General features: G+C 33.4%; 1 protein-coding gene across 1 annotated transcript in view; it reads left to right on the top strand.

The window, feature by feature from the left end:
- Window positions 1-15,870, top strand: part of LOC145242762 (uncharacterized) — an 83,656-nt gene extending 67,786 nt beyond the window's left edge. Inside the window, exons 5-6 of the mRNA XM_080105901.1 lie at window positions 11,349-11,371; window positions 13,666-15,870. Of these exons, the coding sequence (XP_079962027.1) occupies window positions 11,349-11,371; window positions 13,666-15,833 (2,191 nt within the window). The 3' untranslated portion in view covers window positions 15,834-15,870. The remainder of the gene's footprint in view (window positions 1-11,348; window positions 11,372-13,665) is intronic.
- The last annotated feature ends 401 nt before the right edge of the window (window positions 15,871-16,271 follow it).

The following is a 16,271-nucleotide window of genomic DNA, read 5'->3' as shown; positions in this document are numbered from 1 at the left end:
TTTGATGCCAGTTTAGGGCCTATCAGATTTGCGACTCTCTTTTGAACCCTGTCAAGGAGCGAGAGACTAGTAGCCGATGCACCGGCCCAAATATGACAGCAATACTCCATACATGGGCGAATAGTGGCCTTATAGAGGTACAGGATACTTTCGGATGTTAATATTTATATATTAATTTCAACCAAATAAAAAAGCTCATTACGATGACAACAGAAAGTAGAGCTTGACACAAGGAGCATAAATGAAAACCATAAATTAAAAATTTACATGTAAAATTTATTTTTCGACAGAATACATCAAAGATAATTAATAAATCCTTATTCCATGGAGTTTCAAAGAATGCAAAATTCTTCTTTTCAGAGGAAAGAAATATTTTAGAAAATTTATGCATATAGCAAAACTAAAAATTTGCTGGTTTTATGAAACTGCATTATATGATAGTGGTCATAAAATGCAAAAAAAAGTATTTGTAAAATGTTTATAAAAATTAAAAACAAATCGAAAATGGTAGTTCATATACCCCAGGATTCAAGTTCTGTCCCCTGTGTTTTTCTGAGTCGGTTAGGATAATAACTTCCATCCAAAAATCTAAGAATTTAGTTAAATATTAAAAGCGAACTGATATTCCAATGTAAACACAAGGCAAATATACAAATATAATAACTTTCACATCTATGAATATCTTAGAAAGAAAAGGGACATGCCTACGAGGGAAAGATACACCTGATTTAACAACAATTTTGTGAGCCCGCTAAGTGGTAAAAAACAAGTAAGAAAAATTACATGAGAAAAAGGAAAGAACACAAGTAGCACAAGACCAACACTAACATTTCATTTATTAACAGTTTGTCTTTGACAAACATTGAAAGACATTGAGAAAGACATATAATACATAAAGGGTACACAAAGGAAGTAACTCATAAAATGATTCTTAAATAAAGAATACAATCGTTCCTATGATGTTATTCAATTTAAAGAGTAAAAAGATTTTTAGCTTTTTTCCGAATTTAGTATGTACTTCTATAAATATATGGAAGGAAAGATAATTGTGATAACATAAGGAGAAAAAAAAACACAAATAACATTCTATATATCTAGAAAAGTGAACATGTCTGTCTGTGTACATTTTCCTTCGCAATAACTCTGTTAATTTTCAGTCTACAGACTCGAAATTTGATATACAGAGCACTGAGATTTGGGAAAATCTACGTGATCGGTTTTCGGACAGAAATTTGGCTGTTAAGGGGTCAAAGTTCAACGATTTGACCTTTGAGAACTCTACCAAACTCCTCTGACAATTTTAGGTCTAAACACTTGAAATTTTAGATATAGGTTCCTTGGACATGGATCTAACTTAATAACTCAATTTGAGCCCAAAACAATAAAGGTCAAGGGGTCATAATAGGGGTCAAAGTTTAAAAAATTGACCGTTTTTTTTTTTTTTTTTTTTTTTTTTCTCAGCAGACACCTCCAAACACCCGGGCAACGCCGGGCACCCGTGCTAGTTGAAAAATAAATGCTTTTTCATAATAATATAGTAGACTATTTGCTCTAAGTAGATTGCTTGATATAAATATAGTAGACTACTTTATCTTAATATATTAGACTTCTTCATGTTAATGTGATAAACGGCTTGATCTTAATATAGTAAATGGCTCCATCTCAATATAGTAGACTTCTTGATCAAAATATATTAGACTGCTTGATCTTAATTTAGTAGATTTTGATTTTAATAAAGTAGACGGCTTTATCTAAATATAGTAGGCTGTTTGGTCTTAATATAGTAAACAGTTTGATCTAAACACCTTGATCTTAATATAGCAGACAGCTTCATCTTAATATAGTAGAAGCCTTAATCTTTATATATTAGACTGCTTGATTTTATGGCAGATTTTGATTTTAATAGAGTAGACTGCTTTATCTAAATATACTAGATGGCATGATCTTAATGTAGTAGATGGCTTGGTCTTAACATAGTAGACTGCTTGATCTAAATACCTTGATCTTAATATAGTAGATAGCTTGATAGTAGATGGCTTGATCTTAATATAGACAGTTTTATCTAAATATAGTAGACTGCTTGGTCTTGTTATTGATAACTCCTGAATCTTGATAAAATGAATTGCTTGATCTTGATATAGTAGACTGCTTTATCTAAATATGGAAGACTGATTCTAATATAGTAAACTGCTTGATCTTGTTATTGTGAACTTATTACAAATATCTGGTATACTAATTTTTTATGCTAGCCTGAAAACTGGAAAGTATAAGGTTAGCGTTCAAAATTTGTAGTCACTTCCAGCACTAACACTAAACAGCTTGCAGAAGACCACACTGCTGCATGGAATTCATGCCATCAGTCATGGAATGTTGAAGAAAGTGGGGAAAACTCAGGTAAACGGGAAAAGTTAAACTTACAAACACCAACTTGCTTGTTGTGGCAAGTTTAAATTCTCTGAAGTTGTTCCGAGTGACTTGGGTAGAACAATATGCTCTTCTCGAATTGTCCCAATTGATGGTGTCTCACCCCTTCATTATTTTGTGCACCTCATCAAGGCGTATCTGTAAACGAAATATCAACTCTGTTGTTGCTAAGCCGACAAAATAATCGATGTATCTACAAACACATGGATCAAGAGGCGTTGCATTTCAGAGAAAATTTGTTTTATAATTGCATGGAAAACGAAATTCTTCTTTTGCAAATATGATAAAAAAAAAAAAACATTTCTGCACAGTGGCGTACCCGGGGCAAAGTCCTTGATTCTATGTCCCAAAACTCAAGTCTAAGTACTAGTACTGCAAAATATGATGAGAAATGGAGATAGGTATGTGATTTAATGCTTGAAGTCATTACACCCCCCCCTCCGCATGCCACGGGCTGTACATTATGAAAGAATGATCTGGAGTGTTTTCGACGAAGGAACTAAATTAATGTAAATACTTATCAAGGCCCAGAGGCCACTCTAGGCTAAGAGTTAATGAGTGTATGTCAATGGGACAATATCATAGTAATCGTTACTAGTGGTAAATTGGATTACTTAAGGAGACGGCTCATCAAGAACTTGTTCACATTGAACTTGAAGATGACCATATTGCAGTCAGTTGGAAAGCAGAGAAACGGAAGAGAGTTCCACAGGTGCGCAGTTCTAAGAAAAACTTTGTTCATGGAATCTACGTTTAGGTTTAGGCACAGATAAATTTATGTGTGTAATAAGGAGGTTGTGTAAAACATACTATTGTATGTGCATTGACACGCCGGCTTCCATCAGAACACCAAAGTTAAGCAATATTCCACTGTCAAGTGTCTTTCTGATGACTTCAATCCAGATAGTATACGGAGATGTGTGCAAAGCAGGAGACTTTGGTGGTTTGGTCACATTGGAAGAAATGGATGAGAATTCTTGGATTAGTAGATGTATAACAGTTAAGGAAGCAAGTTCAGTTCACAGGTGAAAGCCAAAGAAAACATAAGAGGAAGCGATAAAAGTTAGATTGAGAGAATGGGAGATAAGTAAAGATCTGGCCAGAGATACATTAATTTGGAAGTCAATTTCTTAAAGTCCTCCAACATATGTCAGCTTGTAAAATGGATGTTAAACAGATGATGATGATAGATTATGATGATGATGATGATACACCGATTACTCGCACAGTTTATAAGGCATAATCACATCGACACACTGGTTCCTCTTAGATCACACAAGTTAAGCAATGTTGAGCCTGATCAGTATCAGATGGGTGACCATTTGGGAATATCAGGCATCGTATGTAGAAACACATCAACATCTCTCCGTAAGAACTGCAAAAACCTAACGTCTTCATCTCCCCTGACAGGAATATACATTCGATTGGGGACTGCTTGTGAATCATATATTCCCTTGACATGTTCTCCTTCTGAGTAATCTGGTTTAACCTGTATAGGATGAGTATTGGTTCAGTATATTATCGTCTAGCTTCATGACTCAGCTTAGAACTCAGGATTTTGACTCCTTTGCTGTTTTTTTTTTTTTTTTTGTTGTTTTTTCCTCAGTTCACTTAAGTTCCTCTAAAACAGTCAACACTTAGACCAACCTCAGTCCGGTACAATATTTTACATTTTGTTATTCAAGATAAAATTAATTTATTTCTTTGATTTCAAGTCAGCATTTGAGTTAATATAGCCACCCTCTACCTATACTATTTTTTTTGTTTTTTTTTTTTTGTTTTTTTTTTCCTCAGTTCACTTAAGTTCCTCTAAAACAGTCAACACTTAGACCAACCTCAGTCCGGTACAATATTTTACATTTTGTTATTCAAGATAAAATTAATTTATTTCTTTGATTTCAAGTCAGCATTTGAGTTAATATAGCCACCCTCTACCTATACTATTTTTTTTTTTTTTTTTAGCAAAATAAAAATCTTTAACCAAAAGAAAGAAAAAACATGTCCTTCATTGACCCTAAGTTTGGAGCTACAATACGTTAGTAAAAAAAACTTTTTTAATGGCGCCCATTTTGGAAATACAAAAAAAAACAAATGGTTACTCGTTCCATCCTACATTATATGACCAAGAATTGGGTGACAGTAACACTTTAAAGTAAGGGGTTGAGGGATCAATCATTTTGTTTTAAAATTCCTTGTAGTATATCAATAAAAACTAATCGCATAAAATAAACAGATAGAATCTCATTTGCATTTTTTTCGGTGGCAGCATAGGAACAAGGGGTAAAATTTTACCTCATATTTATTACATCTGTTGAATGAAATTAAAATTTACAAATTTTTTTATTGGATTTTTTTTGTGTGTGTGTTATTAGATTAATAAGGTTATTATTTGGTCGTTAAATGAACTGAATAAAATTGTTAAATCTTTATTTTTAAAGTTAAACGTAATTAAGTGTTAGTGAGAGAAACGTCCTGACAGACTGTCTGCTAATTATTATTATAGAAGCAGTTAAGTATATATTGGATTATCTCCCTTGACAAGTGCTTCGTTGCCGCCGCGCTGCTGCTGATATTATTGCTGCTTGTCTCCTCTTCATCTTGCACGACCCCCACCGAACAAGCACATGCATTAAACGTAAAAAAGGTAAGTGCTTAATCTACACTACTGCTACACATTTTGTGGTACACAAGCCACAGCCTACAAACAAACAATAACAAATTGAGAAAAGACAGAAAAATGATCCGATCGGCTTATAAAGCTACGGCTCTCCGCAAAAACAAAAGTGAGCGAACTATTTGTACGGACCATTTTATGGACAACGACAATTCTCCGATATTTTTTTTCTCTATCTCTTTTTTTTTATTATTATTTTTTATTTATTCTTTTCTTTATTTAGCTTTTTTTCTTTTAAAATCAGCAAAACAAAGCCTCGCCTCTCCATAAAAAAATGAACCTTTATTTTTAATTGTTTTACTTACGTAATTGCATTTTTTGCGCAAAAATTAATTTTAGATAGTTGCGCGTTTTAATTGTCGTCATCAATTATTAAACCCTAGAAATATCTTTAATTCTAACTTTAGCCCCACCCCCGCCCTAACACCCTCCCAACTTAAGTACGATTTAATTTTAATTTTTTTTTTTTTAATTCATTATATTTCAAGTTTACATATATTAAATGCCCAAAATTAAATATGCATTTTTAATTATATTTAAATTTACACTTATAAAGAAAAATGGTTTTTCTCTTTTTATTTACTTTTTGGCGAAAAATGTCAAACTTAAAAGTTTCCCTTAAATTAACCTTTTACTTTTTAAATTTTATTGCATGTGAAAATTTAATATATATTTTTAAATTTACTTATGTTTTATTTGTACCTATAAACGTGCATATTAAATTAGATAATAAACACAATATATACCTATTTAAAAAAAAAAAAATTAGCACATTAAACATTATTTTAGTTTTCTCTCCGCCCTTCCCAATGTTTTAAACATGTTTGCATTCTTTTTTGCATTATTTAAATTGTATAATCAACAATATTTTTCTCCCTTATAAATAATTACAGTGGAGGGGGGGGGATACAATTTTTGAGAAAAGATGTTTTGTTTGCTTTTTTATTTTATTTTATTTTTTTATTTATTTATTTTTAAGATTTCGCTGAAGGAGAATTTGACAAAACAAAACTTCCTTGAATTTCTACTCAGCCCTTCTTCCCTTCCCTCCTCAAGAAATAATATTAAAGAATAAATATCAAAAATATAAAAAAAAAAATGCTTTTTTTTCTTATTTCTTTTAAATAAACATGAACGTAGGGTATTTTTTTACGAGAGTACTCAGTGTCGTATAAACACTCCCCTTCCTTAACCTCCCTATGTTACGAACGGCTTTCGATATAAACATCTTCAACCTCGAAAGCCGTTCTTAACATGGGGAGGTTGGGATGTTTATACGACGCAGGGTACTCCCGTAAAAAATACCGGACGTAAGAGTGCGCCGAGTGCGGTTAAATAAAATTAAAGAATAATAATAATAAAAATAATAATAAAATAAAATCGTAGCAGAGACGATTTTATTTTTCTTCTTTCATTCTCCATCATTGCAATAAAAAAATGTTTATCTCCTGAAAATTCAAAGCAACTAAATTAATTTAATTAAATAAAAAAATATTTTCAATAATAATAATTAAAAAAAAAGGTAATGTTGACACTTTTCGGCCCTATGTCAAAACGTAGATGCCATGGCCACCAAAATGTCACGTGACTTGTATTGGTGTAAAATGCGACCTCGGAAAATGACTGATAATGAAACGAAATTTAAAAAAAAAAAAATGGTACTTGTACAGTTTAATCAAGACATTAAAAAATGAAAATATCGAGAAAAAAAAAAGTTTAAATTGTACGTATCCGTTATGGAACGAAGTTCCCGAAAAAAAAAATTCACTTAATTTCATCAAGTAGTTTCTTTTTTACAGCGAAAAAACTATTTGTTATGATACCGAGCAAAAGGTTCGATTTTTAGGAAGAAAAGCTAGTATTAAAGATGGGGAGGGAGTGTCGGCGCTTTAACTGGAGTTATCTCCCCGTAGTGTGTTCAATAAATTCCATAATGGCTGACTTCAACGCGCTCTCATAAAAACGTGTTTTTCCGCTGTAAAAAAAAAAAAAAAAAAAATACTACTTGATCAAATTAAGTGAATTTTTTTTTTTTTTTTCGGAGATCTTCACTCCAAAACGAATACGTCCAATTTAAACTTTTTTCGACATTTTCATTTTTTTAATGCCTTGGTTAAACTGTACAAGTACCTAAAAAATAAATGTATGTGACGAATTCTTAATAACAATGAACCATTAAAAAAGAAAAAATAAGTCAACATTAAAGTAAGATACAAGCGCACTCAGCAGCAGCACTTATTCTATCGTCCTTTCTTTTTTATGAAAAGAAAGATCCAAATACTTTTTTCTTTGTTGTTAAAAAGTCGGAAAAAGTTCTTAGCAACAATGAAACCATTTCTGGCCAATATCAGAGTGCAGTATCTGTTAAGATGTTACACTTCACCTTTTCTATCCTAGTCGGTGGTGTAGACTTTCTAGACTGAGACAATTTTTTTAATTTTTGTTCCTACGCAGAGTGGCCCTTCTTCGGGAGTTGGATTTTCACCACATTAAAAACCGACCTGATATTTAACTTCGTCCTCTTGGGGAGGCAAGTAAATAGGAACAATGAAAGCGGAAAAAATGTTGTTACGTCTCAGTTTTTTAAATACACAACAAAAACAAAGAATAAGTCAAAATTGAAGTGAGATGCAGAAACTATTAAAACGTATTTCGTTTCACTATCAGTCATTTTTCCAGAGGTCGCATTTTGCATGAACCACAAGTCACATGACATCTTCGTGGCCGTGACGTCTATTTTTCAGCATACAGCCGATAAATGTCATCATTGGCCCCCAAAATTAAATCGTTAGTTGCAATAATAATAATAAATAAACCTGTTTGTAATCACATTGACTCATCGGTTCTCATTAGATCACTAAAGTTGAGCAATGTTAAACCTGGTCGGTACTATATGGGTGACCATACCTGGTGCGTGCTGTGTGTAATAAGTAGGGCTATGACAACATTCTTTTCCTTGTTTTGATTCTCAGGTGTATGTCCATTGATATGTTTTTATGTAGTGATGTGGTTCTCGGTTGATTAATTGTGTCTGTGTCGGATATATACTCAAGGTCAAAACAATGAAAAGAATATGCTGTTGTCATAGTCCTAGTAATAAGCCATCGACAAACCAATTATTGCAGAGGAACAATTGCAAATAAAGGTTATACTCCCACTTCTAATGCTGAAGAAGACATTAAGTATATATATACATATTATAATATAAATAGTGAGGATGGAACCCTGATCTCTTCGACCATTAGTGAAAACACTAATCATTATATCAAATGTGCCATATACATAAAGAAGAAATATCAATATATTTTTAAGTATTTGCCCTCCGACCCTTACGAGTTAGGTAGAAGGTGTGTTTTTATTTTTTCTCCAAGGGGGTCAGATTACCAAGGTCTGAAGGCCACTTGAGTATAAGGATTAATAGGTGTATGGTAGTCATTACGAAAACCGTGTAATAATCGTTAGTAGTTGGAATTTGGTATAGTTTGATTATTTAAGAGGACGGCTCAGCAAAAACCTGTTTACATTGGACTTGAAGCCAACCATATTGTAGTCAACTGGAAAGCAGGTCAGCGAAACAAAGTTCTACAGGTGGACAGTTTTCGGAAAGAACCTTAGTTCATGGAATCCACGTGCAGAGATGAGGTATTGACCAAAAAAAGTGGGAGGGATCCCTCTACACGTGACAGAAATGAATTGTCTCTCTTCTTCCGATCAAAGACAGAACAGACTTGGGAGTGCTTGAGTACCACGCATGCCTGTGCAATTAGATTGGGGTGATCTTCTGATGGGCTGAGGGTACTAATAAAGTAGACACAAGGCAAAGACGTAATGGCAATAACAAAGAAGGATGACAAACACAGATGTTTGGTTAAAGACCATATGTATTATATTTTATTTTTACCGAGAAAAAGGAAAAATGTACGGCAATGGATTCAGGATCAGCTGAAGTGAGACGGGCGTCCCATGAGGTTAGGATTCTTCTTAAAGTAGGGACTGGTAGGTGGACATCAGTGGGCACTGGTATGGGTAGCTGAACATCAGTGTGTACTAAAACAAGTAGTCAAATGTCAGTGTGTACTGGTACAGGTAACCGGACATCAGTGGGCACTGGTATGGGTAGCTGAAGATCAGGAACTAGAGTGGCAGGCTGTGAGGGGGAGACTCAGGAGGCAGGCAACAGTAGAGAGTCGAGTGTGCATTGCATTCTGCTATCCCTGGTCCCTATGGTTACAACACAGACTTGACGAGAATCAAGTCGAAATGGGAGTTCTCCGAGCTCCTAAACTGAACTGAAGAATTGCCGTGGTAGCTGCTAGCTTTATGGAGATCTATTAGTCGTACAGGCTCCACAACTAATGACTACAATTAATTTCATACCATATTACTTGCAGTTAAAAGTGTCTTTGGTGCTTACTATTTTAATTTTTAGTTTGTTTTTTAAAAAATAATTATTAGATCAGGGTTAAGGTTTCGAATGAAGCAGATTTCATTTATTTTCCATCATATTTTCCCTTTTGGCAATGCTTTCAACCATTTGATTAAAACTTCAATAATATGCGTAAACACTTACTTTCTTAAGTCTTATGATTGTAACCAGGACTGTGTATGTATATATATATATATACCAAGTTTTTTAATGATTAAAATCAAATTTTATCATGAAGCGATTTTTGGTCAGCCATGTTTATTTATCCAACATAAACAAGGGGGAGACAATTCAATACGAATTATGGAGATGAAAATCAGCCTTATAATGAACACATATTAAAATCGCTAAAACTCATAAATTTTTATTTTCTTAGTTTAAAAAAAATACTTTGATTTTTCAAATGTGATGAATATGTACATCAAAGATTTTTTTCCGTATACTTTTTTTAATAAGTGTCATTCTAAACAAGCACCGATCTTTCTTCTTATATTCATGATGTTTGAGCTGATATAATCGCCGACCTTCTACAGGTGCATCTTTTCAAACTTGTGGATTTTTATGCGAATCTGGGGAACCTATAAGAAATTTCGATTTTATTTTATCTACAGAGGTTATCATTCTATCAGCCATGCCTGGGTAGAAGTGTTTAATATTTAATTATTATCTCCTGCAGTAAGAATTGAATCTTTAACCCCCCAGAAGACTGTCACTTAAAACTTTTCACCATTATACCATGTTTATGCAACATCAAGTCCAATGTAAACAAATTGTTGATAAGCCATTGTCCTATTGACTAATGTACACTCTTTAACCCTTATCCTTAAGTAGTTTCTAAGCCTTGATAAGTGGTGACTCCTATATATAAAAAAAATCATCCAATCAATCAAGTTGTTTTTGAAACAACAGAAATGATGAACATTGCAGAAATGACATTTGTACTTGATGGTTTGTTCGAGTATTATGGTGTCTGTCTTGATTGTTTTTTTTGGGGGGGGGTATTTAGGGCAAAGCAACTCTTTTCAGGTTACTTAATGCCAAATCCAGCAATTTTGGAAAAAGTTTTATGCTTTAATTTCTTCATATCTTCAAATATTAATTCATGGTGTTTGGTTTAGTGATTTTTTTTTTTAATAGCATATCAACTCTTTTTAGGTTATTTAATGCTGAATCCAATCATTTTGATAAAAATTATTCTGCTTTAAGTTTTTTTTATCTTCTAATATTTATTTGTAATGTTTGGTTTGGTTTACGACAAATCAAGGCTTTTCAGTCATTTTGATAAAAGTTTTTATGATACAAATTACATATTCAAATATTTAGTTGTGGAGTTTGGTTTACTTGTTTTGTAATGGAAAATTGTTGGTTTTGGCTTTGCAAAACATCATGGAGTTTTGTAAAGAGAAGGGAGAAAAACAATAATGTTTTATGTAGCATAAAAACTTTTATTTTAGATTAGGAAGCTTGTATTTTCAGATCTGATACCACCAATGTTTTTGTCTTGATAATATATGTCAATATCATAAAAAAAAAAAAATGTATGTGTATATTTCTGGCTTCAGACCATAAAATAAAATAAAATAAAAATTTTAAGTTTTACTTTCTTGTCTTTTTTTATGTTTTGTAATATATATATGTGATTCTCTTAAATATTACAAAATATTTTGGTGCAAAAAAAAAAATGAACAATAACTTTTCAATGTGCTTTTATTGCCCTCTTACTCCTCCTACCCCCCTCGCATCTTCAAAACTTCCTCACAGAAGTGACCTATTTTATGAATTTCTGTTTTAATCTAGATTTTCTTTTCTTTTTTTTTTTTTCAGCAAAATCCGAGGCAAACCTGGCAGTAAGATGTACTGTAAAATAACAATACAATACAATGATAAAGAGACAAGAGAAATATCATAAATGGACAATCTTCCGCTAGCCTTGTACCAGATTGTGTGTGCGATCTAAGACTCAGTATGTGAAAACTGCATCAATAGATCCTGCATGCACCATATACACATACAAAAAAAAAAAATGTGTTTCTTTTAGAAATGTCCTTAACCTCTCTCATACACCTCATTCTAAAAAAAAAATCTAATTTCTTTCCTTTAAAATTAATTTTGAAGAATGACTTTCTGTTGCGCTATTAATCAACGAATTCATACACAAAAATTCCCTATTTTTAATTTAAGCTTGACAGTCCATCATAAATGATATTTCAAACTACAGTCTGACAGACCATAAAAGTTCTATTTTAAATCTTAGGTAAGACAGATCTGCGAAAATGCTAATCCTAATTTAAGCATTGAATTCTCATAGTGATCACTAGCTTTCTATGGAATTTGAACGATAATAAACCTCAAGATTCCAGTTCTCTTTGTGGATAGTCCTCGTCCTCCTCAATTTTTTTATCCTTCTGGAGCCTTCATAATATTTATTAATACAGAAAGAAAGAATTAAAATAAAAATCTATCGTGTGAATTTGTATAGTTTTGTTAGAAAAAAAGAAGCAAAATTGACATTACAGATTCTTATGTTTTCCTCTTGTATTTTCCGTCTTTTTCTCCTTTCACCATCCTTCTCCCTCAACCTTCATCTTTCTATTCTTTTTCCCTCTTAGCTGATCTCTCCTCTCTTGTATCCGAGCCAGAAGGTTGATACAGTCAGTGACTATCTCAGATTTCGATAGCACTAAGTAGACGGGTTGCATGTATTGGGATGCTAGTTTATATTTTTGGCTGATAGCTTTGAACACCCAATATTCTCAAGTGATCACCCATTTAAACACTGCCCAGGCTCAATGTTGATTAACATGGGTGATCTGAGAAGAACCAACCAGTTGTTTAACTTGATCTGGCCATAATATGAATAAGTCATATATTCTTCTTATTATAATTATGAATATCAATCATTATTATGATAACAACATAGTTGTAAGTGTTGAACATTCGTTTAACAAATAATAAAGTTTTCTGGTTAGATTTTCAAAATCAGACCCAAATATCAATCCAGCTGACATATCAATACTTGGTTAAACTTGTTTTTCCTTCAGTTATCTTATTAACACAAATATATTTTATTTTGCGTCTCTATAAAAAATTGTTCTAAGATAACTTATAGAGTGCAGTTTCCCTTATTCACTTATAATCTTTAAATATTAAAGGGAAGTAATCATGTAATGGATTATTTCTCTTGACTTCTACAAAAAAAAAAATATATATATATATATATATCATCTGATTTTTTTTTTTTTTTAATGGATTTAAGGATGTGTCCATTCTGCATATTAGCAAACTGCTAAACCAGAATAAGTAATTTAAAAAAAAAAAATGTTAGGAAGTATGTTTATTGCCAATAACATTTTACAGCACAAACAAAAAAAATTTGTCTTGTGGGAAACAAACTTTGATTTGTTAATTTTAAGGGTCAGACTTTGAAAATTCAACAAATTGAACTTAATAACAAAAAAACACATTTGTGAAACTCGGAATAGAATCAAATTAAGGTGGTAGAATTTGGAAAAAATCATTCTAGCTTAAATGCTATTTAAGTCTAACTTTTAAAATCCGGCCAATATTATTATTATATTATAATGTCTTCTATTTTTAGTTGAATTATTTTACCTTTAAAATCTGGTCAACATAATTTTATATCTTAAATATATTTTATTTATTAAAATTTAAGAAATCTGTGATCATTTAAAAATGTTGAATGATGAGCATCAAAAGATTTTGTTTATTAAGATAATAATTACAACAATTGAAATAAGACAACGCAAAGAGTATCAATATTTTAAACTTAGCTAATCTTCTGATATAGTAAATATAATTTATGTATTTTTTTTTTGTTTGTTTTATAGATTTCAAAAAACCCACAAAAATTCCATGGCTTAATTAAAAATGACAACCAATAATTATTTACGATCAAAATTGGAATCTTAGTTTAAAAAAAAAATAAAAGCGTGATATTAGGGAAATAATTATACAAAAGAAAGCAGACATTTTTTTAGGGGAAAACTGAAAGGAGATAAAGACAGACAGACAGGCATACATAGTGACATACAGACATAGTGACTGAGAGATAGAAGACAAAAGAGCTTATCTGTCATGCTTATTAGATCTCTAGAAGGTTATCACTATTAATATAGATTATAATGTCTTCTATTTTTAGTTGAATTATTTTACCTAAGAACATTAGATAATTTGACAAGTCTTCCATCCCAGTTTATTTTTTTTAGCCAACTGTTAACGTGTGCTGCATTTTCTTTGCCCATTATGTATCCATACCAATCACCTTATAGTATGAATAAACAGCTTGGATTTTTTGAAAAAAATTACCCATCGGATTATTATTGGAATATTGCAAATGGCCACCATGGTTATTACCCTCAAGGTTTTCGTAAACCAACCTACTTGAACAGCCAGCATTTGCACAACAATAGCAGCAGCAGTGAAAAGTTATCTCCAAAAACTATGCCAGTTGCTAGTGACTACAGTATGAAAAACGACACATCCGTTGAACTGGCCAAGGATTCTGAGGAATATCAGTCGCAGAATCATCAACATCAGCAGAACATCAAGAATAATCAGGTTAAAACTAGTACAGCTACATCTTCATCAGCTTTGCCATCTTTAGCGTCAGTGTTTGGACAATCTTCTCTGAAACCATCCAGTTTGCATTCGGGTTCTTTTGTTGGCCCAGAGCGAGCATTTAAATGCACCTTGTGTCCAAAGTCGTTCAACCAACGGATAAACCTAAGCAATCATCTTCGAACTCATACTGGGGAAAAACCCTATACATGTTCGGAATGTTTCAAGACATTCTCACAACGGACGACACTGAAAAACCATCAGCGGACGCACAGTGGCGAGCGACCGTACCCTTGTGTTGAATGTGGCAAAAGTTTTGCGCAACGGACGAACCTGAAAAACCACGAACGCATCCACAGTGGAGAGAAACCGTTTAAGTGTCACGTCTGCGGCAAAGCATTCAGCCAAGTGACAAACCTCCGTAATCATGAGTGGACGCATGCAGAACAGAAACCGTTTGCCTGTCGGATGTGTCCGAAGACGTTTTGCCAGCCAACGGATTTACGGAATCATGAGAGAGTCCATACTGGGCAAAAGCCGTTTAAATGTGTCACATGCTTGAAAACATTTTCTGAGCGGACGAACCTAAAAATCCACGAACGAATACATTCAGGTGAAAAACCATTTCAGTGTGTCATGTGTTCAAAGGCATTCACCCAGCAAACGAACCTGCGGAACCATGAACGGATCCACACTGGCGAAAGACCATTTAAGTGCACAATGTGTTCGAAGGCATTTAGTCAGGTGACAAACTTGCGCAATCATGAGCGAACGCATTCTGGCGAGAAGCCTTTTGCCTGCCTTGAGTGCCACAAGTCGTTTTCGAACAAGACGAACCTTAAAAACCACCTGAGAACCCATACTGGGGAAAAGCCGTTTGACTGTCGGATTTGCTACAAGTCGTTCAGCCAACAGACGAACTTGGAGAACCACATTCGAACACATTCCGTTGCAGAGGTAGAAGCAATGGTCGAAGAAGGACAAGTTTATCCGAAACCACATCCGTCAACATCTGACTTAATCATGCGCAACAAGAAACAAATATTTTCACAAAAACTAAACTTGTCCGGAATGGAAATAGGTTCGGACTACGAAACAACACCAATGTCAAACAAGAGCTTTGATGAAGACAAATTCGCTTCAGAGCTCATTGAAAACGAAGCAGGAACAGATAGAGACAGTCAAAGCCGGATGATGTTGTCAGCGTCCTCACTATCATCATCATCATCAACAACAACTAAACAACGATCACAGAATTCCACATCTAGATCGTTTCAAATGCCTGAGATGCAAGAACTGATTAATTCCACCTCAGCATTAAAAGCTCCAAGTACTCCTTTTAATGGAGCCAATTTCAGTTTGCATGAACTCCAACAAGAATTTGCTCCCTTTATTTCGCCACAGTCTTTAAGATACCCTAGTCTTCCACCAGGCTTGTTGAATCCACTGTATTTATCCCAGATGAGCCAAAGTTGGGAGAACTATAACATGCCGCGGAATTTTTCGATTGCTTCGAAGACAAACGCGCTAGACGAAGATAACCGAAAAACTGCCACAAAAAACAAGAAGCAAAGTAACAATAGTGAAGATGGAGGAACTCTTCCAGAAGGAGGAGAAAGAAAACAGAAAGAGCCAAGCCAACTGACAATATTAAGTGAGGAAGCATCGAAAAAGAAACCGGAGGATATTGAGGGTGACACAACAGAAGACGTTTTACCGAACCAAAATTAACGCAAATAAAAAATCTGCACTTATTGAATTACAAAAATCTAATTTTTTTTTTGTATTTAAAAAAAATATTTGTTTTTCAGCACAAGTAAGTCTCATGTTTCTGAATTTTTGAGATGAGGATTGGTTGGTCATATTATTTGGATTCTTCAGACTACTGTTCTCATTTTCAGTGTCATTTTCACAATGTTTTGGTTGATATAACCTCCGATCTTCTTCAGATGTATCTTGTCAGATTCAGGAATGTTTCTGATGACCTCAGGAACTTGGACAGAATTTTGAACGGAACCCTTTAATTTACTTCACGGGGATAGTGTGCTCTCGTACTAGAACTGTCTGCAAGGACCCATGGCACAGTGGTTAGAGTACTTGGAAAAAACATTTGTAAAAGTGATATTCTCCTGAAGGTTGAAGGTTCAATCCTCAGTGTGGGCGATCGAA

This window comes from Euprymna scolopes, chromosome 21 (genome assembly GCF_053919585.1).
Source record: "Euprymna scolopes isolate OS-2025 chromosome 21, ASM5391958v1, whole genome shotgun sequence".
NCBI classification, from domain to species: domain Eukaryota; kingdom Metazoa; phylum Mollusca; class Cephalopoda; order Sepiida; family Sepiolidae; genus Euprymna; species Euprymna scolopes.
The sequence above is the reverse complement of the archived record's forward strand: the minus strand, read 5'-3'. Positions and strand labels throughout refer to the sequence as shown.